The 26065-nt window shown below is 47.2% G+C and overlaps 1 protein-coding gene across 7 annotated transcripts in view; it reads right to left on the reverse strand.

The window, feature by feature from the left end:
- Positions 1-667: 667 nt before the first annotated feature.
- Tacc1 (transforming acidic coiled-coil containing protein 1) overlaps positions 668-26065 on the reverse strand; it is a 94805-nt gene continuing 69407 nt past the window's right edge. For all 7 annotated transcript variants that reach the window (XM_060381511.1, XM_060381508.1, XM_060381507.1 and 4 more), the window contains 8 exons: positions 23571-23623; positions 18125-18250; positions 16553-16629; positions 13931-13974; positions 11531-11688; positions 10499-10605; positions 7012-7132; positions 668-5625 (listed from right to left, as the gene is read on the reverse strand). In XM_060381511.1, the coding sequence (XP_060237494.1) occupies positions 5557-5625; positions 7012-7132; positions 10499-10605; positions 11531-11688; positions 13931-13974; positions 16553-16629; positions 18125-18250; positions 23571-23623 (755 nt within the window). In that variant the 3' untranslated portion in view covers positions 668-5556. The remainder of the gene's footprint in view (positions 5626-7011; positions 7133-10498; positions 10606-11530; positions 11689-13930; positions 13975-16552; positions 16630-18124; positions 18251-23570; positions 23624-26065) is intronic.

The following is a 26065-nucleotide window of genomic DNA, read 5'->3' on the forward strand; positions in this document are numbered from 1 at the left end:
GCATGCGGCGCCATGCCCGGCTCCTATTCTTGATTGTAAAAATAGGGATAGTCTTCTCTAAGGTAAATTTTCATCTTATTTCCCCAGTAATGCTAACAAAATGAGACTTGTGAGGGCAGTCAGAACACACTGGTGAGAAGTAACCACTAAAACCCAGGACCACCACAGGCAGCAGAGCCTCACAAAAAGCAGGTACAGAAGCGTCCTGGGTCCCTGGACTATTCCAGCTTTACCCTGGCCCACCCCTCGGTGCAGAGCTGGCCCAGCCTGAGGTTAAAGTCTTTCCTGTACTAATTTAGAAAGCACATGAAATATCCACTGTTTTCTACATAGCTCTAACCCACCCCAGGTCCTTCAGCAAGCCCGGAGGAACTTGGTTTCTGTGGACTTGGAAACCACCAGGGTGAACTAGTCTCTCAGCGAGACCACTCAGCAAAAATTCTGTCTGCATAGACACCGTCATGGTGGTTTCTATGGCGAGGTCTGAATTCCGGTTTGTTTTGCTTTCAATTACACGCCCAGCGAAACGCACGAAGCCCCAGAAAACGAGTGTAGGGAAATGTCATGTTTTCTATTGTCAGGCAGAAAGATGGAACTTGTAAGAGAGAGGCTTCCACAAACACCCACGGATAAAACAAACTGACCAGGAAAACAGCACACACCCAGATTTACCAGTGGTAAACAGTTTTTATTCAGGCAATGAAACATGGAAAAAAATATATTAGTAATTATCATAATAATTTCTTTTGTGTGAGTATAACTTTTACAAATATTTACCTGACATATAAAAAGGAGAATTACTATGTGTATAAAATCTATGAGGATGATTACTCCACACAACACGGCCCTGAAAACAGGAGTCAGTGTGGTGTGCACGCCCCCCCCCCAGTGAGGGGCTCCTCACGCACTCTGGGGCACAGGGAGGAGGGGATACAGTGGAAGCAGAGGTGCAAGGAACGCTTGGCACGTTAGTACAGTGGGTATCTACTGGCAGACACGGACTCGCTAACGGCAACCCTGGAAAGCTGCCTGGAGACGGAACCGAGTGTCTGAGCCCTGCCAAGGACGAGGCTGAGGCTGCAGGTGCGACCCACACACTGCCCTGTACTGGGATCAGACACGGCTAGTCCAGATGCTTGTGACCATTTGAAAAGTATTCATGAAAATTATTCCCGAATATAGAATCGGCTACTCGGGGAAGGGGCAGCGCTCTCGTTCAGCGTGTTAGGTACCACGAGAAGGCAGGCATGCAGAGTGGCATCCCGACCCTCTATGAATGAAGACGCCTCACGGGGAAGGGTTGGGTCATACCTTAGCCTGCCTGGCCTCCTCTGAGCAGTGAAAGCATCACAGGCCGCCTGGGGCCAGCATTGCAGTGGCGTCTCCTTATCAGAACTACAGCCGGAATGTGTGTGTCTACATAAAGCTGAAACCATAGTACAGTTACGAGTCATTCCTGGGGAGTCTTATTTGTCCAAGACTAAATGCGTGCTGAAGGCACAGACAGGGGCTGCATCTGCATGGGAACTAGTAGGAGTGCAATCTTTAGACTCTGCGGTGCCAAGTGCTTGCCTGGACTCTGTGCTCTGTTTCAGAAGAGAACCCTAGGGAGAAGAGCCGGTACATCTGTTTCCCTTTCCTCTCCCTGTGGGACCCGTAAGGATTTAGTAGTAAATGTTCCCCCCCCCCCAGCACTGGGGACATCCAGGGACTTGCGTGTGCTGAACAAGTGTGTCACCAACTGAGCTACATCCCTGGCCCTAGTAAATTGTTCTTTTAAAAAATAATTGGAAGCTGGAGGCCAGTCAAACCTTTTCAGACATTGGTCTCCTTGACATAACTTTTCAGTGTTAAAACTTTTTGAAAGATGGTTTCTTTGACCTTTGGCTTGGTGTTCTGGGATTCCCAGACTTTGTCTGTTCTTTAGTAAGTAAATAGTAATCTGTTACCCTTAAAATTCTTCATAATATATACATCTTTAAATTCTTTGCCTGAATCATTCTTTCAATACCTACATTCTCTCTTCCCAAGAAGATTAAAAAACCCTGAGATGGAGCTCAGAGAGTCACAGGCCTACAAAGCCAGCAGGAACGACCGATCACCAAAGGAAGTGGCCTCAAAAGCTCCACACCACTTCCAATTTAGTATGCCCTGATCTTAGCCACACTCCCGAAGCCTATGGGCTGCAGGCTGCCCTGTCTAGCATGTGCTGTCTCTGCTGAAAGTGAGGGCATCGGTCTCCTGTGGTCGACCCAGGGCTGCCCAGTGAATGAGCATTTGTGCACAGGCAGTGCTACGTGTGCCCAGTGAGAAAGGCTCTACTGGCTGGAGAGACAGTCTAGCTTAGACTGCAATCCTGAATGTAAAGGCAGGGCTCTCCCTTTGATGCCATGAGCTTCAGGCCGCCAGACCAGCACTCCCAACAGCTTGCTTCGACACTTCCTAATTTGGTCTGGTTCGGGAGATGCCTGAATCCACACCAGAGTTCTGAGCGCCAGAGTGCACAAAGTTCAGGGAAGGTACCAGTCTCTAAACAGAGCAGGCACTGTCTTCCAATCCAGGGTAAACTGGTCATTGTGTAACACGGACAGGGAAGAGCTGTCTACACTTTGGCAAAGTAGAACTAAAGAAATGGTCTTGAGCGTCTCAACAAGATCACTGAATATTCCCAACCTGCTTTCTGAGCTTAAATTTTTTATTTATCTTTCACAGTGCGGGGGATTGACACCACCACCTGGTGTTTGTGGGACAAACACTACCACTGAGTCACAACCCCAGCTCTCAAGTCTTGTACAGCCCAGTCAGGCCTGGGCGTTGGGTCCCTGCCTCTGCTCCAGGGTGCTAGGACCACAGGTGTGTGCCACCATGCTGCCCTGCTTTTAACTGCCTAAAAAAAACAACTATTTGGCCCCCAGCATGTGTTGAAGAAAACTTTGTATTTTTACTCTCTAGTGTGCTAAAAGCTTTTTAGGGTTTACTCAATTAAAAGAAAAATAAATATATTTTACCTAGTATAATTGTCTTCATTTGCCAGCTGTGCAAGCAACATTTTTACTCTTGTTGGAGAGTATCCACAAGCTAGAAGCTGTGACCATTTCCTGGTAATGGTGATGACTCCGAGGCCACTGGCATACATTGCTTAAAGGGCTCTTTCATGCCCCCTGTACAGCAACTGCATTTAGCAGGGCCCGTTTTTCAAGGGGTCTCTTCCACCAGTGTGGCAGGGAAGGGTGGTCACCACGCCTCTCCTCTGCTTTGCATCCTACAGCAAGGGATGTTTTTAAAACACACAAGCTTAAAGAGATGGCCGGGGCAGAGCTGTAGCTCCGCGGCAAAGCACTTGCTCAGCATCTTCAAGACCCTGGGTACTGTCCCAGCACTATGGGAAGAAAAGGAATCGGGGAATAAGGGGACTATAGATTCACGATGCGGATTGCTCTAAGCCTTTCATACTAAAGACAAGTCGAGACTAACAGGGATGCAGTGTCTCTCAAAATGCAAATGAACCTTCCTTGTGGAAGAGGGCTAAGCTGATGCTGGTTACATCCCTTAAAGACACTTGAACCTGACGTTGTGCCCACGGCTACGGCCTTGACGTTAAGCCACTGTGCCTGAATTCAGAGCCCAAATGATTGTCAAGTTAGTTCTCCAACCACAGGTAACTTCTGTCCCTTTGTGTTTTTGTACAAAATATTCATACAGTAGGCCTCAGGATGCAGCCTAACCTAAGCACCAATTGTAATAAATGCATATTGACAAAATGTCATTTCTAGCTTGAAAAGACATCACTCCCGTCCCTGGAGCTAACAGTTGCACCACATGGTCACTCACTGCTAAGGGGATAACGTCTTTAAGATCTATGGAGCTTCTCCACGAGGCCCAGCTCAGCGCTGGGGTTAACTCATGCAACAGTCTTACAAGGAGGAAAATGTTTGTGTGTTGAATAGTGCATATTTACCATGAAGACTCAGGGTATGAAATTAAGGCAAAAAAAAAAATGCATTAAAACACGAATGGGTTTGGTTATGCTGATCAAACAAAGAAACTGACTGGCACTAAAGTGGGAAATTTCTATATAGGAGTCAGTGTTCCCCAGTGTGAGTCCAGTATGAGTCCACAGAATTCTGTCCTGTCTGGGTAGCCCTCTGCAGCACTCGAGCTGTCTTTGTTAACATGTTCCCAGTGTGCTGATTTGGGTAATGAGTCACATTTTTTACTCACTTTTAACTGCCTGTTTTAAGAGTTCACCTCATTTCGTACGCATTTCATAAATGCACATGAAAACATTTGTTGTTTTAAAGTCTCTGAAGTGTGCCACGCTTGTCACACAGAGAACCAAGGACCTTTGCTGGCGTCCTCTGTCTTTTAACAAGATCAGCTAAACCTTTCAAATAGGTAAGAAAAGTCGACTTTGCTTTAGAGACTATCTGGCAGGTGTCCAGGTGGGCACGCGCATCAAACGCCAGCTCTGAGGGAGGCCCACGCTGCTATTCACACTGGCGGCACACGCTGCTTTCAGTGTAAGCTCATGCTGGGGCCCAGGGGTGTCCAGATACTGGGGCAACAGGCAGCACAGCAAATCTTCCTAGGACATGAAGCCTACATCCCCTGGCCTTCATCTCCTCAACCTCTCCTCCCTGACTCAAATTTTGGTTCGGGTGTTTGAATTTTGAGGACAGGTGTGTTGCCTTGCAATGCTGTCCTCAAACTCTGGCTTCAAGCCATCTTCCTGCCCCGGCCTCCCACTAGCTAAGATAAAACCATGCTTCCATTCTTTTTTGAAGTAAGGTCTTGTATAGCCCAGGCTGACCTTGAACTTATCATCATCCTGCCTCCACTTCTGGACTGTTGGGATTACAGGCATGCACTACAATATCCAGTCTCTGTAGCTCTGGGGACAAACCCAGGGCCTTGTGTATAGGAAGCACTCTACCAGCAGAGCTATGGCGACAACCCCTGTGAAGTCTGTAACTGGCTTTTTGTCCTTGAGTCCTGTTTCAAAATAAGGGTCTACATTTACTCATGTAACTACGTTCCTCCCTAGAAGTTCTTGTCTGAATGTGCCTCGGGAAAAGCAGCAGCATGTATAGACCAACATGCATGAGTAAGAGTCTGGAAATAAAAGGGGATTTGGAGCCTCGTCCATAAACTGTTAGTAGCAATGGGCCAAATCGCCTCCTCCAATAAAACTGCTGACACTGAAATTTTAAAAGGTCATAAAAACATCAAATGGGTGCTGGGAAGATAACCCTACACAGCTGCCACAGAATTAGAAATTTCACAAACTTGGGAATAAGCAAAGATGACGGCAAGATGAGCTCAAGATGGAGAAGCACACACCAGCCCCGGCAGCCTGCCACAGGAAGGGGCCAACCTGCCCCCGGGTCTCTGCTGTGCCTCCAGCTGCAGTGGCGGCAAAGCAGGCGTGCGCTTTGGAGAAAGTTATTTTTCTTTGCGAGGGAGGGCTTAGTTCTGGATAAGGCAAGATAACAACGTGGTCACGACAGAAGCAGCCAGACCTGGACCTGCACAGCTCACGGGGAGTTGGGGGGGCTCTCATTCGCTCTTTCCAAGCTTTGAGATCAGCTCGTCACAGATTTTTGTCAGTTCTTCAATCTCTTGATTCTGAAAAACAGAAGAAAAGGATCCTTTCTGCAGGCCGCTTTGGGTTCTGGGAGGAGAGCCAGTGGCTAGTGGCTAGACCCTCCCTAGACACCCCAGCGGTTCTCCACTTCTCCGCATTTCAGTCTTTAGGGAAAGGAAGGCCTCCTACCCATCAAAACGTGCGCCTGCGCTTACCGCGCTGCACTAAAATGGAGCCAAGGGTGGCAGAGCCACCAGCCCTCTTGAAGCCTGCCATAGACCTTAGTTTCCTGGTTCTCTTGTTGAGCGGGCCCTCTCGCTGATCCCTCACTGTCACGGGAGAATTCCTCCTTTAAAGCGTAGCTGTACTTCTCACTGCTGCTCTCCAGGTTTGCCTTGCTATGCTGCCCGTGTGCGCTTACTCAGTGACACTCTGACTCGAGTCTGAAAGCTATTGGGGGACTGAGTGAAATCCATGTGCTTTGTGTTTTAGCAAGTAACCCAGTCGGCAGGGCGCATATGCATCTCCTGAAAAGCCTCCTGAGACAGGGGTTAGGATCCAATACGTACCAGTAAGCCCAGGCGCTGTGAGAGGCAGGCCTCGGTCTGGAACACCATCACTTGCCTCCCAACTCAGCCTAGGCAAGAGGCCCCACCTTCTCATGCTGCCTTCATAATGAAACCGCCTTAGTTGCCTCAGCATCCTGTCTCTCTGCTTCACTGGCATGTATGATGGCAAGCAGCCAGTCTTGAGCCTGGCGACATTATCTCTACTCTCAGTTTCTCAGCATCGATTACATCAGGCTGGGATTTGATTTGGGCTGTCCTATCCTTACAGGACGCCTGGAAGCACTTCCAGCCTCTACCCACTTAAGGGGCTTCTACAGCTCCAAGTCACAGGAGCCAAATTAGTCTCTAGATATGGTAATCTGCTCTAATGACCTATAGCAATGAACGGAAAGATGCTTCATGTGCCATGCAAACACACACAGCAGGAAGGAGAGGCGGCCTTGTGACACTAAGTAACCAGGTGTCCAGGACTTAATGTTGGTTTCTGTCCTGCACTCACTTTGTAGACCAGGCCTGCCTCTGCCTCCTGAGTGCTGGGATTACAGCCCTGCCCCAACGTGACCGGCCAACATTGTTAACAACGTCTGGGGAACATTTTAACATTGTTAAAACACAGCATCCCCCCTCTGAACCCTGCCTGTGGCTGGTGGCTCCCCTTACCCTTGGTTAATGATGTGATGTGCATCCCCCTGAATCAGTTCATAAAGGAGCTGGCCTGGAGTGTCTGAGTGAAAAGGGGGCTGCTTTCCTCCAGGACCATAATACGTTAGGTGCACGGAGGACTGGCGTGGCCACAGAGGAGGAGCGCGGCCAAGCTCCCCATCAACGAGAGGGGCCTCCCGTGGTGGACCTGCGTACCTTCTGCTGCAGGGCCCTTTCCAGGGACTCCACCTTCATCTGCTCTTTCCGCAGCCCGGCATGCAGAGCTGCGCTCTCCGCCTTCGCCTTTGAGCGGACCTGAGCAATCTCTTCGTTGGCCCTGTGATGGTATTTTGGGTTTGTTTGCAGAAGAGATAAAAAGGACACGGTTAACTCTGAGGAAAGGACGAAGACACAGGGTACCAACTACTGACAGCCGCAAGAGCACAGACTAAAAAGGACTGACTCTACGATCAGAAAAAGCCAAGAGTTAGTGACCTGCAAACTGGAATTTATATGAAACTGCACGTTTCCATGGCACATCCCGAGGGCAGAATCAGTATTTTTCACATTTTGTATTTGGTGAGAAAATGAAATGACTGACTTTTTACACATTTCTAATGTTTAAAGGATCTGGTACCATGGTGGACTGGAGTGCTCTGGACATGACCACACAATACTGGAGCCCTTCAGCGAAGTCCTTTCCCACCTGAATGGTGTATAAAGGCCACTCTAGAGTAAAGCACCCGTGTCAGTCTAACTTCCTCTTAGACTGCAGGGCCAAACATTCCTTGCTGACAGGATCTCATATGCAGTAATTCTGTCCCCCCCCCCCCACTGTCAACACTGTTGCCCTAAACACAGAGTAGAGATACCGGTGTCTGTGAGTTACAGCCCTCAGAACTGTCTTTATCCAATGAGTGTGAGAGGAAACATTTCACTAAATAAACATCCCGTTAATTGATACAAAAGATGCTAAAACCTCACCGCTAATAAGAGACATACAAATTAAAGTGATGAGCTTTTTGTGTGGCATGTGGGGGTGGGGTGGGGGCTGAAGCCTGGATCTTGTGCATGCTGTGCTGGTGTCGTATTGTTGAGGATAAACAGAAGAAACTCATTCCAAGTACTACCATTTCACTTTCAGACTCCATTTAATCAGAGAGAGAAGCTAAATTCAAGGTCCTAGGGGAGCTGGGGACTTCCCAATAGCTGAACAGCTTCTGTTGTAAGGAAACAGTTGTCTGAGTCCAGACATCTCAGGGACAACTTGTAAGCAGACAATTGTCTGAGTCCAGCCATTTCAAGGACAACCTCTCCCTCTTGCTATCAGTGTCAAACTAAGTTCATGGTCCCAGGCCCAGGAACCCACTCCTATCCTGACAGATGGCAACTCCATTGCTCAACCCCTTAGCTCCATTACCCCCGCACCCCTCTCAGCTTTATGGTTTCATCCTTTAAATATGCTGTACAGTGTCCTTTCAGGGTCGCAGTTCAGTCTGTTCTGTAGCCCTGATTGATTGGCTTGATTAGAATAAAGTTTTGTTATCTGCATTGAGCTAGTGTTTGAGTTCTGTTGGATTTAAGCAGATACCATGACAAAATCACTGAGCTTTTCATGGTCAAGCAGTATAGTTTCCGGTCTTGTCCTAAGAATGCAAAGAAGCACAGGATGGCGTGCTATGGAAGGGTGGGGCCATGTGGGGATGAAGAACACCTGCAACACACACACCTGTGACACAGTAGCCGTTTCTAGCTAACTCTTCACGGAAACACTGCTAATGCAGCTACTGGGGCTGGAGAGGTGGCACAGTGGTTAAGAGCACTGGCTGCGCTGGCCGAGGACCCAGGTTCCATTCCCAGCACCCAGCAGCAACCTCGGTTCCTGGGGACCCAACACCTCCTTCTGGCCTCCATGGGCACAGGGCATGCAAGTGATGCAGGTCAAACACTCAAATGCGCAAAATAAAAACAAGTGAAACTTTCAAAAGAGGTCCTACCACCTAGCAAGGGAGTTACACTGAGCTGTATGTTCTGACTTGGAAAATGCCTCTAACATGTTATTACCTGAAAGGGGAAATTTGTAGCCTCATTTGATAGGTATCTCAAAGCAGCAACAAAAAGATGCCAGACCATTCGGGATAGTTTGTAAAAGCACAAAGACAACACAAGGGCGCACAATGGCCCCGTAATGAGAGGTCGTAGAGAGTGGGAGGAGAGAGATTTTTACAGGGAGGAACACCGACTGCAGTATTACTCTGTAGTTAAAATCTAGGGTGGAAGCTGACTGTGATGCCACATGTCCCTCAGCCCCAGCAGAGGCAGGAGGATCTCTCTGAGTTTGAGACAAGTTCCAGGCCAATCAGGGGTATACAGGGAGACTGCATCTTTTAAAATGAGGGAGAGAAGATATACATTCCCCGAGGTGAATTTTCAAATGAGCTATTGGACTTCAGGACTGAAAAAACTAAAGTCACAAAACCACCAGACGGGAGAGCTGGACATAACCTAGAATAGGAAAGTCTTTATCACTACGACAGGGGATGCAGAAACCACAAACCAAGTGACTCTTACTGCATCTGAGTATTTTTTTCATGAGCTGGATATGGTGGCATTTGCCATTAAATTTAGCACTTGGGAAGCCGAGGCAAGTTCAAGGTCAGCCTGAACTATACCGGATGACCCTGACTCAGAAAAACTGAAATGGAACATGTTTCTGCTCATCAGAACACAGAGCAAGGCTGGAGAGAAAGCTCCACAGTAGAGCTCTTTGTCTAGGTCATACCACGTCTGGGTTTAACCCAGCACACTAAAAACAAAACAAAACAGCCACAACCTAAAACATACACATAAACAGAGTCAGAGAGAGCACGCGTGCACACACACACACAAATAGTATGTTGGAAAGTGAATTATAGTTCACATGAAAGCCGGTGCCCCTAACATAGGAAACACATTAAGCTAGGACAGGAAGGTAAATCACGGTAAAGTAAGTGTTTAAACAGACAGCTGCTGAAGTGAGCTTAATTTTACTAAGATAAACGTAAATCAAAGCTACTTTGAATAAAATAAATGCTCTGTGGCTTGCCAAACCTCACAGAAAGCTGTTACATTGAAGGTAACCTAACAGCTGACCCGTTGGCAGAGCTTTAGGGAAAACACACTCTTACACACTGCGGAAGGGAGAGGCTGATAGGCGTCTAATAAGGCCAGACGGGAAGTATTTATGATTATTGTAATCCCACCTGTTTGCTGCTCCCCAATTCCTCATCTTTCGTCATGAAGAGGCACACAAAAGGGCCGTCTACAGCTCTCCTCCCTGCAGTACTTCTGCACCAGAGGTTTCATAATCACTAAGTCCAGCAGGACGGGCCACCGAAGGGGAGACCTTCCAACACAGAAATGCCAGGAAGAAGGTTCTCACGGACACGGATAGACAATGAGCATGATTAGAATGTATGTGTGAGGAAAGACACAGAACTCCAACCCTGAAGAGCTAAGAGATGCTGTGTGTGCAGACACACCTGCATATACTTTGTAATGTTTTAGCCACACAGAGGAATGAAATCACACACACACAAACCTGGAGGTTGTAAGCAAGGAGACAGATAGCAAAAGGTGTGATGTATGTTACTGTGTGGATAAAAAGGTGTCAGCTTCCATCTGCCGCAATGAGCAAGGGCAACACACGTTTATGCGCGTTTACCTGTGCAGCTTTTCCTCTGCGTGAATCTTCAGGGCCTGGTATCGCTGTTCTTCTTGCTTAACCCTGGCTAAGGAATCCTGAGCACACTTCTTCAAGGCCTCTTCATTCTATTCCAAAGTGAAAATTCAAAACAAACGTGTATGTCTCTTTGTTTCTCCTGCACAATGTATCACAAAGTTGTTTGTTTTAAGGGAAAGTGTGCTTAACTGGGATGCACTTAATTCACAGTCCGTGTGACTTCAATGGCTCCTACAACCCCACTGAAGAAAGCCTGTACAGGTTCTCCATGTACTAATTTGCAAAAGGCTTCAGCTTCCTAATGCAGCTTCTTTCTCAAGCCCTGCATTAGATTATTAGCCAGGCCTGCCTGCCCATCTGCCCATCCGCCCATCCGCCCATCCATTCATCCATCCACCAGCCAGCCATCCAGCCATCTATCTTATCTGATTGGCCAGTCCCATCCATTCTTCCTTTCTTTTTTCCTTCCTTTCCTTCTTTCTTTCCTTCCTTCCTTTTTATTTCTTTGTTTATTCATTTATATTCTTTGGCTTTCTAAAACAGAATCCTGTTATGCAGCCCAGACTAGCCTTGGCTTTGCAATCCTTCTGCCTCAGTTTCCTGATGTCAGGCTCACAAACCTCAGCCATCAGTCATAAAGCTTTTCGTGAACAAGGCCCTCTGTCAGACATACCAGGACAAGAATTCTGCAATACTCTTGTCTGGTAGCACACAAATGAATGACCCAACCTCATTTCTTCGGTAGTGCCCAACTTAAACTTTTTTTTTCAGTGAACTAAGATCTCTTCAGCTTTTACTAGTACCCAAAAGGTGCCGGATAAAAAAAGGAACAAGCCTTGGGGGGGGGGGAGTGTCCTAGGATGTAAAGTGAATAAAAGAATTAAATGAAAGGAAAAAAAAAAAACAAGCCCCACAGCGCTGAGCACCACAGAAAAGGCCACCTGCCACTCTGCCATATGGCAAGATACTGTACCAACACCACAGAGACAAAGGCATGAAGGATACGCACGCTACCTTCTTGAACCCTTCTAGCACGCCTTTCAGGTTTTCGTATCTCCTAAAGAGATCAGAAAGGGACCTTTCCACAGAGTTGAGGTCGGCCAGTGCTTGTTCCTTCTCCATAGTCAGCTGCTGGAAACTCTGAGAGGTCTTGCTTGTCTTCTGCCCATCTTCTGGAATCACAGGTCAGAGGGAGCAATGTTAACACCATGCGAGCCAAACAGCATCCTTGGAATGGGGGGTGGGGGGGCATGCTGAGGTGTCCCCACTCTCAAGAACTCATGCTCCAGTGGGAGGACACACACAGTGACAAGAGATGGGGAAGCAAGCAGGATGGGAGAGCTGGGAACAAAGCTGGCGTTCAGAGTGGTGAAGGCATGATGTCATTGTGCACTGTAAAGATTCAAATGCTGATCCTTGTGCCTTCCCTGTCCCCCCCATTTGGTTGCAATCCTTGTTCTGAAAATCTCCTGTCTAAACTTTGCTCCCTACTTGTTCCCTGATAATAAAGATAATAAAGAGGCTTGACAGCCAATGACTGAGCAGGGGGGAGAATAGGGCTAGACTTCCGGTTAGCCAGGGGAGGGAGGGAGAAAGGGAGGGAAGAAGGAAAAGAGAGAGAGAAGGAGAAGGGGGGGGGAGAAAAAGGGGGGAAGGGGTGGAGGGGGAATTCAGCCCTGAGGACAGGTCCAGGAGAGATCAGCTGAAGCAGAGAAAGCCATAAAAGCAAATATCTCGGGGATTTACAATGGGAGGGAGCCAGATTAGCTTAGAGGGTTAAAAATAGATTAATACTGTTCAGTTCTTGTGCTATAAAGCTTATTAAACAAATATAATAGCCCAGTCTCGATTATTTGGTGTTAGCCGGGTTAAGAGAGAAATAACACATTTTAAAACAGCCACTAAGAGAGTGGCCTCTCATAGCAGAGACTGGAGCAGACGGCCAGGGCAAGGCTACGCTGGGAAGGCAGCTAGTGCTGTGGGCAGCGGGAAAATCTCAGTACCTAAATGCTACAAGATCAGAGTAGATGCATGGAAGAGCCAAGCCTTAGAAACGGCAACTAAATAAGGATTTAAATTTAATACAGACAATCTGGTCACCGTTACTAGAAAGGCTCGCTGGGTCTGGTGGAGGGAAATAAGGACCTGCAGTGACATCACACAGAGGACACACTGAGTGCCAGTACTTGGGGTACTAAGCTAAGAACACTGACTTCAAAGCCAGCCTGGGCTATAAACTTTGAGGCTACCCTAGCGTATGTCTTTGAAGGGCACTGTCTTGCCCTAGCTCCTTCCTTCTGGGCCACATTCTCCCACCAACACCGCGTTCTGTCCAAGCATCTGGCACCGAGAGACTGAACTCTAGAGAGTGACTACAGACTGATCTCTCTGAAACCCTGAGTCAAAATAAGTCCTTTCTCTTCTGTTCATAATCTTGCATTTTGGTCACAGTGATGAGAAACTTAATACGGGAAATGAGTCATGAAGACAGAATCTGTATGTACCTTTAAAAAAAAAAAAAAAAAAAAAAGAGCACAGCCCAGAGAACACTATATTAAATGAAATAAGCCAGACGCAGGAAGACAAATACTAAATGTTCTCAATGGGCAGGGAAGCTAAATGAGCTAAGTCAAAAAAGTACACAGAAATTTGAATGATCCCCAGGAAATGACATTTTACTCTTGTTTAAAGACAGGTTTCTCTATGTAGCCCTGGCTGGCCTAGAACTTGGTGGGTGTGTAGACCAGACTAGCCTCGAACTCACAAAGATCTGTCTGCCTGTCTCCTGAGTGTGGGAAGTGCTATGTACCTGGCTGGCAATGTTTAAGGAAATGAAAGTGCTAACTATAATAGCTTAATCGCTGGCCACTGTATCCATGCATAAATTACCGCATGGTCTCCCACAATAGTACAATAATGACACATCACTCCTCAGCAGCTAGAAAGGGTCTGGAGAGACGCCTGAGCAGCTAAGAGCACGTCTTGCCTTTGTGGAGGAGCCAGGTTCAGCTGCTAGTGCCCACAGTAGGCTCACAACCACCTGTAACTCCAGTTCCAGATGGTCTGACATCCTTGAGACTTCCATGGCTTCACAAGACTCCTGGTTCATAAGAACTCAAGTAGGCAGGTGCACACAGACTCATACACATAAATTAAAATCAACCCAACATATCTTTAGAAATAAATAAGGAAAATAAGACGCCAGAGAGCTAGCTATCTCCTCCAGGAATGATGTAATGCGGTGGGAAGGCGCCAAGAGTCCCTTCCAGACACAGAATCTGCCAGAGCCTTGGCTTTGGACTCCACAGATTCCAAAACTGCAAGAAACAAGTGTCTGTCTCTTGTTAGAGCAGTCTGAGCAGCCTACGGCCCATGCTCAAAAAGCAAAACAACATCAAAACCCTTTCTCCTTACCGATCATTTGGGCAATCGTCTTTTCATATTCAGCCACGATTTTCCTAAATAAGAAAAAAAAATAGTAATTCATTATTGTTATAACAAACCTTGTTTTTAAAATGGAAGTCAGAGAATGCTATCTGAAACAAATTCAATGACAGAGAATAACGCATATATAAACCATTATCTTTGCTCTGCCTCCTTTCTTTGCTTTTTTTTTTTTTTTTATATGCACAAAGTTTACTAAACTTCTGGAAGGTTAAATGTTCTTAGCATGAGATAAAAAGGAAGAGAAGAAATGAAATAAAAAGGGATTATGTCTTTGGTGCTAGGAAAGACACTGTAGTCTCACACAAGCAAAGTGCTCGACCCAAGCTAAAGCCTGAAGTCCAAAGCATCTGACAATCTCATACTTAGTGAACTGCTTTTACTATCAAGTTGACACAGCCTAGAGCCACCTGGGAAGAGACAACCGCAGCTGAAGAACTGTCTTGATCACAGTGTCTTTCTTAGGTTGGTTTGGTTTTTTTGAAACAGGGTTTCTTTGTGTAGCCTTATAGCTGTCCTGTACTCACTTTGTAGACCAGGCTGGCCTTGAACTCACAGAGATCCACCTGCTTCTGACTCCCAAAGTGCCAAGATTACAGGCATGCGCCACCTCACCCCACTCTACGTACATATTTAAATATTGTGAGACAATCTTTTTCAATTAAAGGTGTCCTCCAGGACCCTTCCCATGAGACCCACTCCAACTTCAGCCTTTACTGGCTCCATCTGCCTGAGTGCTGTTTTCCCTCTGATTCAGTGACAAGTTTTAGCTTCTGTCCTATTCCCTAGAACATTTCACTTATTCACATATTTTGAAGATCAAGCCCTTGGGTCGGCCTTGCATGCAGTCAAGTGTTATTATTCTGGTCCACCCAATGCTAGGCCATCTTCCCTGCAGCTATGCCTCTCTGGTGAGTCCACCAAGCTGGACTCCGAACCCAGGGTCCTTGTGGTGTATCGTAAGCTCACTAATGGTGGAGCTGTTCCAAGCCCAGTCCTGGACTGCCAACCAGGAAGTTCTCCAAAACCAAGTAATGCAGTAGCCACAAATTACAGTGGTCATGTTTAAAATATCCCTTCAGGGCTGCAGAGATGGCTCAGTGGTTAAGAGCACCGTCTGTTCTTCCAGAGGTCCTGAGTTCAATTCTCAGCAACCACATGGTGGCTTACAACCATCTATGCTCTCTACTGCCCTCTTCTGGCATGCAGGTGCACATGCAGATAGAGCACTGATGTGCATAAGATAAATAAAATCTTAAAGAAATATATCCTTTCAGTACTCCAGTACTCATTGGTGCGGTTTACACTTTTTCTCTTCTTTGAGGTTATCTTTAGTAATGTAATGACTCATAAATTTCTAGATTGGACAAGAAGAAGAAAAGAAGGTTGCCTTTATTTTTATTTTTAAACAAATCTGAGACAAATGTGTAGCCTTGACTGGTCTGAAACTTTCTGTAAATCCCAGGCTGGCTTCAAACTTGTGACAATCCTCTTGCCTCCGTCTCCAGAGTGTGGGATCACAGGGGTTTGAAAGTCTCCACCATCATCACCACTGCAGCTAAAAGCTTTTGACTGAAAGTCCAATCTGATTTCAATACCTCCATCATCAAGTGTATTAGTAACGTTTCTTATTGTTTATTACAAACGGATATTTTAAAATAGACTTGTTACTCTTTTTGTTTTGTGTTTTTTGAGACAGGGTTTCTCTGTGTAGTTCTGGATGTCCTGGAACTCACTTTGTAGTCCAGGCTGGCCTCAAACTCAGAGTTCCGCTTCTCTCTGCCTCCCAAGTGCCAGGATTAAAGACACGTACCATCATGCCCGGCTCTGTTATTCTTTTTAAAAGGCCTTTTATGAGTAATAAAAGTTCTATTTGGATATGATGTTCTAACCCAAAAAAGTTGTAATTAAATAAACAACTAGTCAAACCCAACTTTTACTTTTTCTTTTTCGAGACAGAGCCTTTCTATGTAGTCCTTGCTACCCTAGAACTTGATAAGTAGACTAGGCTGTGCTTAAACTCTGAGACCTACCTGCCTCTGTCTCTAAATGTGAGGATTAAGGATGTACACCACCATGCCCAAACTATATTGGTTTTTGTTTTGTTTTATTTTTTGGCTTTCCTTGTTTGTTTTTTTTTTTTTTTTTTTTTTTGGGACAGGGTTTCCCTGTGTAGCCCTGGCTGTCCTGGACTCATTTTGTAGACCAGACTGGCCTCGAACTCAGAAGTGTGCCACTACCACTTTTATTGATGTTTGTTTGTCTGTTTTCTGAGATTTATTTAGTATGTATACAATGTTCTGTCTGCATGTACACCTGAACACCAGAAGAGGGCACCAGATCTCATTATAGATGGCTGTGAGCCACCATGTGGTTGCTGGGAATTGAACTCAGGACCTCTGGAAGAGCAGCTAGTGCTCTTAACCTCTGAGCTATCTCTCCAGTCCATTTGCTGATGTTTTTAACCTCAAAGTATGGAGCAGAGAGCAAAGCCCTCACGTTGTCAGCCACTGATTTGTGACAAGAAAACACTGCTTCTTTGAACTAACAATGCACAAAGGCACCCACGTCCCACCCCAGCACCCGGCTAACCTCATCTCCAAGACTTCTTCTCGGGTCTCTTCGTATTTTTTCTTCCACTCATTTGCTTCAATCTCCTTAGTGATTATCTAGATTATAATAAAGCTTTGTTTTACCTCATCGATCTATTGGAAACTGAAAAATAACACATGACCAAGTCTGACACAGATATTCAAATAACATTTAGGAATACAGTGCATCTCCACGTTTGTATATAATGTTCACAGACGTCTGGTAAAGCGCATTCTCAGCTACATAGGATGGTAGGGGCGATGGTACCACCAGGGAAGGGTGAACGGCAGAGCTCCCTCACATTTGAGTGGTACTTGCAGTTCCTCTGAATCCCTTGTCTTTATTTTGAGGGAGAATGCATCCTAGGTCAGCTTTAAACTTGTGATCCCCCTGCCTCAGCCAGGGGATTACAGGCGTGCACCACCACACTCGGATGCACACTCCTTTTCTGTGGTGATTCCTCAGGGCTTGGTAAGGAGTGAGACAGAGTGAAGGGGCTGGGGCGCTCCCCACTGGATCCATCAGGACAGACAGATCCCGCTGCGCTGATATGCGAGACGCTCTTGACAGCTGGAGGGAAGGATTCTCTCCTCCATGTCTCAATTCTGTCTGTCCTGCACCGGGCTGGAATGGGCACCCAGTGGCCCCCCTCACTATACTCCTTAGGGGCTCCCTTCTTCTTAAATCGTACAGTTTCTACTTTTGTGCTTATAGGAAGGATCTCAAGAATAGAGAAGATGGAGCTGGAGGGATGGCTCAGGGGTTAAGAACACTGGCTGCTCTGGCAGAGGACCTGAGTTCGGTTCCCAGCACCCACACTGCAGCTTACAACTGCCTTAACTGATTTTTACTGGCACTAGGCATACACAGACAAAAAAATCTTAAAAACAAAAAACAAACAAACAAACAAAAAACCCAAAACAACCCATAGGCTACCCTGTGTGCTTCAACTGACTAGACACAGCTCTCCTCAGATCTATTATGCTGCTACCTCAACATCAGCTCTTGGGAGAAAGACACAGCCATTCTTCTCACTGACAAGACTCCTCAACACAGCTCCCAAGTGCTGGCCACTGGGCTAACTGGCATCCCCAATTATAGTGCAGCATTACTTCAGAAAGCTTGGGAAGCTGAAATGCTTCTCGACTTACTGTGTGCTGCAAATAAAAGCAATTTGGAATCTTACACACAAAAATTAAATGCAAAAGACAATCCAGAATATGACAGAAGGGGAAGGCAACCAACCAGCAAAGGGCCGTTAGCGTTTTTAAGTTGTAGCAATGTCTGTTTGGGACAGAGGCTCCTCAGGAGTACAGTACAGAAACTGGGGAGCTGACTATGGAATCCCATTGTTGAGCACCTAGAATTCTTAGGGATGGGCACACGTGGCAAAGCAGAGGATAGAAGCACAAGGGTCTTACAGTTTCCACAGCAAATGGTAAGTAAGTACTGAAGTCTATGGGAGCCCTTTCTGTGGGCCACACAAACCACAGAGAATAGGAACTCGCAGACTGAGGCAGGGCGAGCCAATAGAAATGGCACCTTCTGCAGACAGTAAAAGTACAACTTTACCTCTTCTCTGATCAACGTGAGCACGGCGGTCTTGTCTGCTTCACTGAGGCAGATCCCGTCTAGGGGGCTTTCGCCCCCACAGGCCACAGACACGGGTGCCTTTTCTGAAGAGGACTCCAGCAGTCCCTGTGGGACAGGGGTTGCATTAAACATGGTCACTGTCCAGCTACCCCAAATATCCCTCAACAACTTCCTCAGCACAGAACAGAAAAACCCTTTGAAAACATGCTTGAGGAGAAACGGGAGAAGGGTGGCTCTACACAAGCAATCTAGTTGCAGTACACATGAAAGAAAAGGGCTCTAACAACCAGCTGGGCGGGCTTACGTCAGAGGCAGAGCCCCTAGGAAAGCTTTCTTCTTGTGAAAGGAGTGTAACTGTCAAGCGGTCAGTTACCAGAGAATCCCAGGCATAAAAGAAACATGTTTCAGGGCCTCATTTTCCCCATGTTTTTTGGGGATGTGTCCATGCAAATAATTTTTCAAGAACAGTGATAACCCTTTCACTCACATACTGATGCCTTGTATGTATCTGTCTAACCATTTTGGCAAATACATATTACCAACTTCCAGGACTAAGCAGACAGAGGTGGCAAATCTCTGACCTTTGACCTTCATCTTGCCAGCTCGGTGACTCGGGATCACCATGAACTTCAGCTGTGGTGATGGCCTCAAGTACATGGATGCCACATAACACCCGTGCGTGAGTTCTCTGACAGCAGAGGGGTTAATGAGCAGTTCACTTTTACCCCTGTGGAGCAACTTCCCGTTGGCCTTCTGGCGCTATTCCCCTCGCTGTTCTCATGAGACAGTTGGAGGCTGCTCGTTCTGTGGATGAGTGACTGGGGAGTTAACTATAGATTCTGCTTCTCAAGGGTATGGACAGCAGGGATGAGGAAACTGTAGCCCCACCTACCATCACACTGAGATCAGAGGACCTATCAAGGGGAAGTGTTGGTATAACGTTCTTTTGGAATGTATACACCTTACCCTTGTTCATTCAAATGCTGATTTCTCTCCCCCACTCTCCGGTTTCAATCTGGATATTACACTGTGATACTTATTCTAAGCATCACTTGTCTCACCTTTGTGTAAACATGCCAAAATCAACTAGCCACAATGTTGAGCAAGGGAAAGGAAGCAGGAAGAGAGGGAGGAGCCAGAGGACAGGAAGGTGGGAGGCAGGAGGGAGAATGGCAGGCAGAGCTAGGAGAACAAAGGCAAGAGCAGAGATCTTGGAATGACCTGGAGAGATGGACTGGACCTAATATATCACTAAAAGCAAGTATAATGTGGGAAATCGAAATGTTAGGAAACTATGAGGGCTTGGAGGTTTAGGATGGAGTAACTATTGCCCAGGATTGTGTTCTAGGTTGACTAAATAAATCCCAGTGTCTGTGTGGTGATTTGGGTATACAGCTGTTTAGGATTAACAGCATCGTTACTAAAAGATATATCAATAGTAAATATCAATGGACACCTACAACAAGGAAGCCCAGGGTCCCATCAGCCTCTAAGCAAAGATGACTTCTGTGTGGAAGGCAGTCACTCATGTGTGAGGCTCTTGTGAAGGGACAGTGCTTGATTCCTCCCGCACCCCTTGTGCTCTGCCTTCCCGTGCAGGAGCTCTTCCTTCAGCGGTACAGGAGGGCGAGCATCTGTAGCCTCTAGTTCAGTGGTTCTCAGCCCTCCTAAAGCTGCCCCCCCTTGTGTGTGGTGAGCCCCAGACATAACATTCTTTCCTTTGTTTCCTTTGTTTCCATTGCTACTTCACAACTGTAGTTTTGCTGCTATGATGAATGGAAACGTGAATATCTGTGTTTCCAATGGTCTTAGTGACCCTGTGAAGAGGTTGTTCAATCGTCCCCAAGGGGTGGCAACCCACAGGCCGAGAACTACCGTGGGTCAGTTGTGAATACTGAGAACAACTTAGTGGGACAAACGGTCTGCACACACAAGGCTTGCAGAGCTCAACTGGTAAGGCTCCTGACCCTGAATCTCGGAGTCCAGGGTTCAGTTCCCTGCTACTTTTAGAGGCCGCAATCAGTGGCCCCTGGAAGTTTAAGAGTGGCTCAGGATGTGGCTCAGATTTCAAACAAAACAGAGCATTAAGAAGAGGAGGAGGAGGAGGGGAAGGAGGAGGAGGGGGAGGGGGAGGAGGAGGAGGGGGAGGGGGAGGAGGAGGAGGAGGGGGAGGAGGAGGAGGAGGGGGAGGAAGAGGAAGAGGAGGAGGAGGAAGAAGAAGAGGAGGAGGAGGAAGGAAGAAACAATCTGCATACACATATGAAAACATCCAGGAGATACCAGAGTGAATTACCTGAAGACAGATAATTGCGCATTGTTTTATGAATGCACAAGTTCATGTTACACCACACTGTACATTAGTCGGGACTGAAATGTTTCTGTATTTGGTTTTGCGTCCTCCCATGTCTGGAGAGTGAGAGCATGTGCCATGACCGCTACTTTCAAGCTATCCCCGGGTCCTTTTGAACTCTATTTTGAGACAGGGTCTCACTAAATTGCTTGGCCTAGCCTTTAATTCTCTTGATCCTCCTACTTCAGCATCTTGAGTGCAAGGATTACAGCCATGTCCCACGACCTTATAAGAAGATGAAAGTAGAGTAGCCCAGTCACAGTTTACCTACTCATCACCTATGTCCTAAGGGCCCTCGTAACCCAGAGTTTTCATGAGCTCATGTCAGATACAACTGCCTTCAGGGCATGGAATGAGACACTGCTTCCTCAGAGCCACAAATCTACAAAACCCCACAGCTCCGCTGTTCCCTCTGCATCCGTCCTGAGTCATTCATCCATTCAGCAGCGTTATAGGAAGAAGGACAGTCATGGTCCCCACCTTCCCCAACCTTACAGGGTTTCAGGAGAGGTGGGGGAACAAACACATGACTCAAAGACATAGGTGAGCAGAGCTCGAAGAAATTCCACATGGGTAGGCGGGGGCCCAGGAAACTGCACCCTTCGTGTCCACCACAGTGAATGTGAACTCACCCTAAGAGAATGAAAGACTTAAAAGCAAGGGAAAACAAGGCCGGTTTTCTTAAAATACCTAAATCCATTACTCTGAAAGCTACGCAAGGTGGTGCATTCTGGAAATGACACATTCAGGGGTAGACAAGAGCACTGCTAGTTTCAGGCCCAGCCCAGCCCAGGCTACCTACTGCGACCTTGTCTCTAATAGCACATATAGAGACACGCGCAGGCATAAACATTTTTAAAATTTTTATTATATACCTTGAGACACATGGTGCGTCACCAAGTCTAGGAACAGGAGGAGGAGCTACAAGTCTGCTGTCATCTTTGAAAAGATTGTGGGGGCCAGTGGCTCAAGAAGAGGAGCTAGGCTGTCCCTAAATCTGCACACAGAAGCCACTGATGTTGCCTGTGAGAGGAAAGGAGGGAGCAGTCCAGGCCTGCAGCGCAGACAGTGCAGCGGGCTGGGTAGGAGGAGGCCCCTCCGAGGCTGCTTTCACAGCTCTGCCGACCACCTCGACGCTCAGGGCGGAGGCTCTGCGCTGACTTCACCCGCGGTTTTCCTTTTCTGACCCACGTGTTGGCTGCCCTGTCTCCGCTGAGCAACTCTTCTGTCCGACTGATCTCTCTCCGCCTCCCTCCCATCCCCGCTTCAAATTCCATAAATCAAACCTCCCAGTGGGGTGTCCGTGCTCCCCCACCCCCAGGGGCTAGTCCTTGCTTACATTATGCGTACTACCCTCCAGCTGCATAACTGCTTGAGGTTATTCACAATTCCTTAGAAAATGCATGCTTTTTCTTTCTTTCCCTTCAAATGACCTCATCTGCAAGAACCTCTCTCTTTCTCTAACATGCAAATGGAGGAAACTGACAGGTGCCACCTTAGCCAAGTGGTCTTGACTAACCACCAAGAGAGGGACACACGAAGACACACAAGCAACACTTGTGTTTTATCTGTACAAAGGACAGACAAACTGAGCTTAATTCCAAAGAGACATATGGACCACAAACTGAAAACCTTTCTACGAACCAACCTTCCAGGGGCTGGGATCAGCCAGTGTGTTGCTACGAGCAGGAGGACTGGACTCTGGATGCCAGTGGGCAGGGCAGCTCCGACCTGGGGTCCTAGACTTGGAAGGGGCAGTATGAAATCCCACAACAAGCCGCTAGCCAGGCTAACCGTATCTGTGAGCTCTGTGTTTAATCGGGGGAGTCCGTCAAAAGAATAAGGTGGTAAGATGAGGGAAGAAATTCCTCCTATCAGCCAGGCAGTGGTGGGTACACACCTTTAATCCCAGCACTCAGAATGCAGAGGCGGGTGTGTGTGTGTGTCTCTGTGAGTTTGAGGCCACCCTGGTCTACAAAGAGAGCTCCAGGAAAGCCAAGGCTACACAGAGATACCCCGTCTCAACTGAAAAACAGAAACTGCTGAGGTGCCTGCAGACAAAAACTGAGGAATCAGCATAGATTAAGGAAGACTAAGGGCCCCGAGCTGAAGCAGGTGCCAGAAAGGAGAGATCAGGTGAGCAGTGCTAAAACCTGATGGTTTTCACATGGCTCTTTGGGAAGGGTTAGCCTGGCGGGCGGAGATGTGTCACGAGGGAGAATCCTGGCATCCCCAGCGAACTCTCTTTCTAGCTGTGAGCTCCAGCTGCCCGCCACCTGCTCCCTCTGCTCTGCTCCACCATCATGGCTGTCCCCACCTCTGCTCCGACATCATGGACTCTGGAGCTGTAAGCCCCAAATAAGCCCTTTCTTCTACAAGTTGCCTTGTTCATGCTGTCTTATCACAGCAACGGAAAAGCAACTAAAACCCTTGTTACATAATCTAGGAAGGTCTTGAACTTGGGGCCATTCCTCCTCCCTCAGCCTCCCAAGTACTGCATACAAGGTATGAGCTACCATTCCAGCTTTGATTGTAATAGCATAGTTAACTCATCACATCCAAAACGTTATCTTCCTAGGAGTCAATATAAGAAGTTACTGAGACATTTACTAAATATTCCCTTCTTGTGTGCCCTGGTCTTCCAAGCTGGTTGTATTTCACATGATGCAAGGTACCTCAATTCAGGCTAGCAGTTCAGGCTGTCAGTGGTTACATGGGGCTAGCGGTTGTTGTAAGCGACGTTAGGCATAAGTTGTAAGTTCTGCAGATGAAGCTGTATACAATATGTATGCATGTATGAGTGTGGGCACGTGTACCACGCATGCACACAGAGGTCAAAGGACAACCCTGCGGAGTCCACTCTCCCCTTCCGTCCTTTCAGTGGGCTTTAGGGGTTGAGCGGTAGTGGTCAGGCTTGGCAGCAGGCACTCTCACCCGCCGAGCCTCCTAGGCAGCCACACACTGCTTCCTCCCCTCATCACCTAATATTAACTGGAATTTATTTATCAAATTAGTGTGGGCTCCTAAGCAAACTCAGAAAGAAACCTAAGCCGCCCTCCAAGTCTGGGCACTTACATGCACAGCCAGCTCCTCTTTCTCCGTCTTCTGGCACGCCTCCTTCTCTATGCCTGAAACAGAGAGAGTCGTTGTTATAGGCATCCCAAGGAGTGGGTCCCTGTGTTCCAGCGGAAGGCCAGGCAACTCCAGCGCAGGCGCAGAATGACTGACACAGAACATCAAGGAGGTGTGCTGGCATCCTCTTTCTTGAACTCTGGTGTGGAAAGTCCACAAGATAGGCTTGCAAAGCGTGGGCCAGGAGCTGTCAACCCTCAGGCAGAGAGCATGGCAAGGGTGCCCCCTTGTGTCCACTGAAAGTCTAGCATGTGAACTGTACTGAACTCAGAAACGAGCCCTGACTCCTCCTCCCAAGTCTGAGAATGTTGAAATTCTGGCTCAGGAGGCTGTCCTCATGATAACTAATGCACCAGATAAAATAAGCCTTAAATTAGAGCCTGAAAACCAAGTTTGTGATCGTCTTCACACCCTTGTAACTGGTTTCCTCGTTATTTTTCTGGTATTGGGGGGGGGGGGGAAGGACGTGGGACAAGGACAACCATGTCCCTGAAGAAAAATGATAAAAAGCACACAAGAAATAAGTCTCCTTGTTGCACTATTTAAATACTATTTCAGTAAATACTAACTTAGACCACTAGTGTGAGAGTCACAGCAGTGTGCTTAAATCTATTGCACATTTAAAGCACAATCTACTATAAACCCTTCCTCTTCCCAAGCTGACATCCTGGGCACCAGGTGTAGCATAGACATCAACACAGATGGAAACAAGATGGGGGAGCAGAGGAGATGTGGGGGCAGAGTTCTGCTTCTCTACCTGCTTCTGGACTAGTGGCAGGTCACGACTTTCACATTTCTATATGTACAAAGTCTCACAGATTAAACCGTTTCTTACGAAGATTCAAACCTTTATTTATTTTTATTTTTTATTTTTTTGTCTAGACAACAGTTCTAAACTTGCAGTGGACGAAGTTTAAGAGCACACATGTGACACAGGACATTGCAAGAGTTTTTCTTCCAGAGTGATCAGCAAGGGTCCTGTGGTAAGAGGCGCTGAACCAGGTCGGTCTCTGTCCTTGACTAGCATGATGAGGGATTTCACAGGCACTGCTCAGTCTCCTCTACCACAGCAGCCTTAGACAGAAGCCAGTGTGAGGGTATGGGCTCCTGCTGTGACAGACCCGACCGTGTGTGTGCGTGTGCGTGTGTGTGTGTGGTGTGGGGGGAGTAGAGAAATGTGGGAACCTGTGGGACTTTGGACTAGGAAAGTAGCTGAACATTGTAAAGGGGCTTAGGAGGCCATTCTACAGGAGCTAGGAAAGCAAAGGTGCTGGGAACAATGTGGACTGTAGAGACCCAGCTCAAGAGGTTTCAGAAGGGAGTGGTATTAGCAGCTACAGACCATCCTCAGGATGTTAGGCAAAGAACATGGCTGGGTTTGCCCTTGGAAAAATCTGCCTGAGGCTAAACTGAAGTGTTCTGGATTAGTTTCACTGGCAAAGAAGATTTCAGGCCAGTCTAATATTGATTATGCCATGTGTCATTTGAGAGCCCTGTTACTACGAAGAATATGAGAAAATGGGGCAAAAAGAAATACAAAACATATAGTTTAGGGAGAAAAAGAACACTGGAAAATTTAACGCTGGAGCCATGTTTTATTCTAAAAGCGTAAGGAGAAATAGAATGAAGTCCCCTATACAGTATTCAGCCACTCTCCTAGTGAGACCCTAGCCAGCTAACCCTGAAACGTGTGAACAGAAAAAGCCTAAGGCGTGTCTGTTCCCGAGAGGCATCAATCAAAGCTTATGCTGATGTAGTGCGAGGAGGAGGCCAGGTGCCATCTCAAGCGAGCAGCAGAATTTGGCACCAACAGCCACGTGGTCCTGGCTTTAGAGTCATGAAGGATACTGGCATGAAGGGGTTATGCAGTCTTCCTCTGGGGTTAGGGAAAGCCACCGAGGCCAGCTGTGTGGCAGAGGAGTCCCTGCATGGAGGCCGAGAGGCCACTGTGTGGAGCTGTGAAAGTGAAGCCTGGAGTGCATTCGAGACCTCAAGATGCTGGAGATGCCTCAGGTGTGGGATATCCGCCGGGGATCGCTGCAGACAGGGAGTGGAGCCACTCAGGAGAAGGGCGCGTGGAGGGAAGAGGCATCAAAACCCTCTGTCATCTGACACAGGGCGGAGCCTGCCATTTCCTCACTGTGTCTCTTCCTCCCTTTTGGAATGGTAATCTAGATTCTGGGTCACTGTATATTGGATGTTATGCAGTTTTGATCTTACAGGGGTAACAAATAAGAGGTTGCCTTGAGTCTCAGAAGACACTTTAAACAGTCTTGAGACTGAAAGACTATGGGGGCTTTTGAAGTTGGACTGAATGCATTTCTACATGACCATGTGGCCATAAGCCTATGGGAGCCAGGGAGTGGGAGACCAGTAAGAATGGCTGCCATGGAAACTAGAAAAGATCATCCTGAGTGAGGTATCCCAGAAGCAGAAAA

Source organism: Meriones unguiculatus, chromosome 4 (assembly GCF_030254825.1).
Source record: "Meriones unguiculatus strain TT.TT164.6M chromosome 4, Bangor_MerUng_6.1, whole genome shotgun sequence".
NCBI lineage: Eukaryota > Metazoa > Chordata > Mammalia > Rodentia > Muridae > Meriones > Meriones unguiculatus.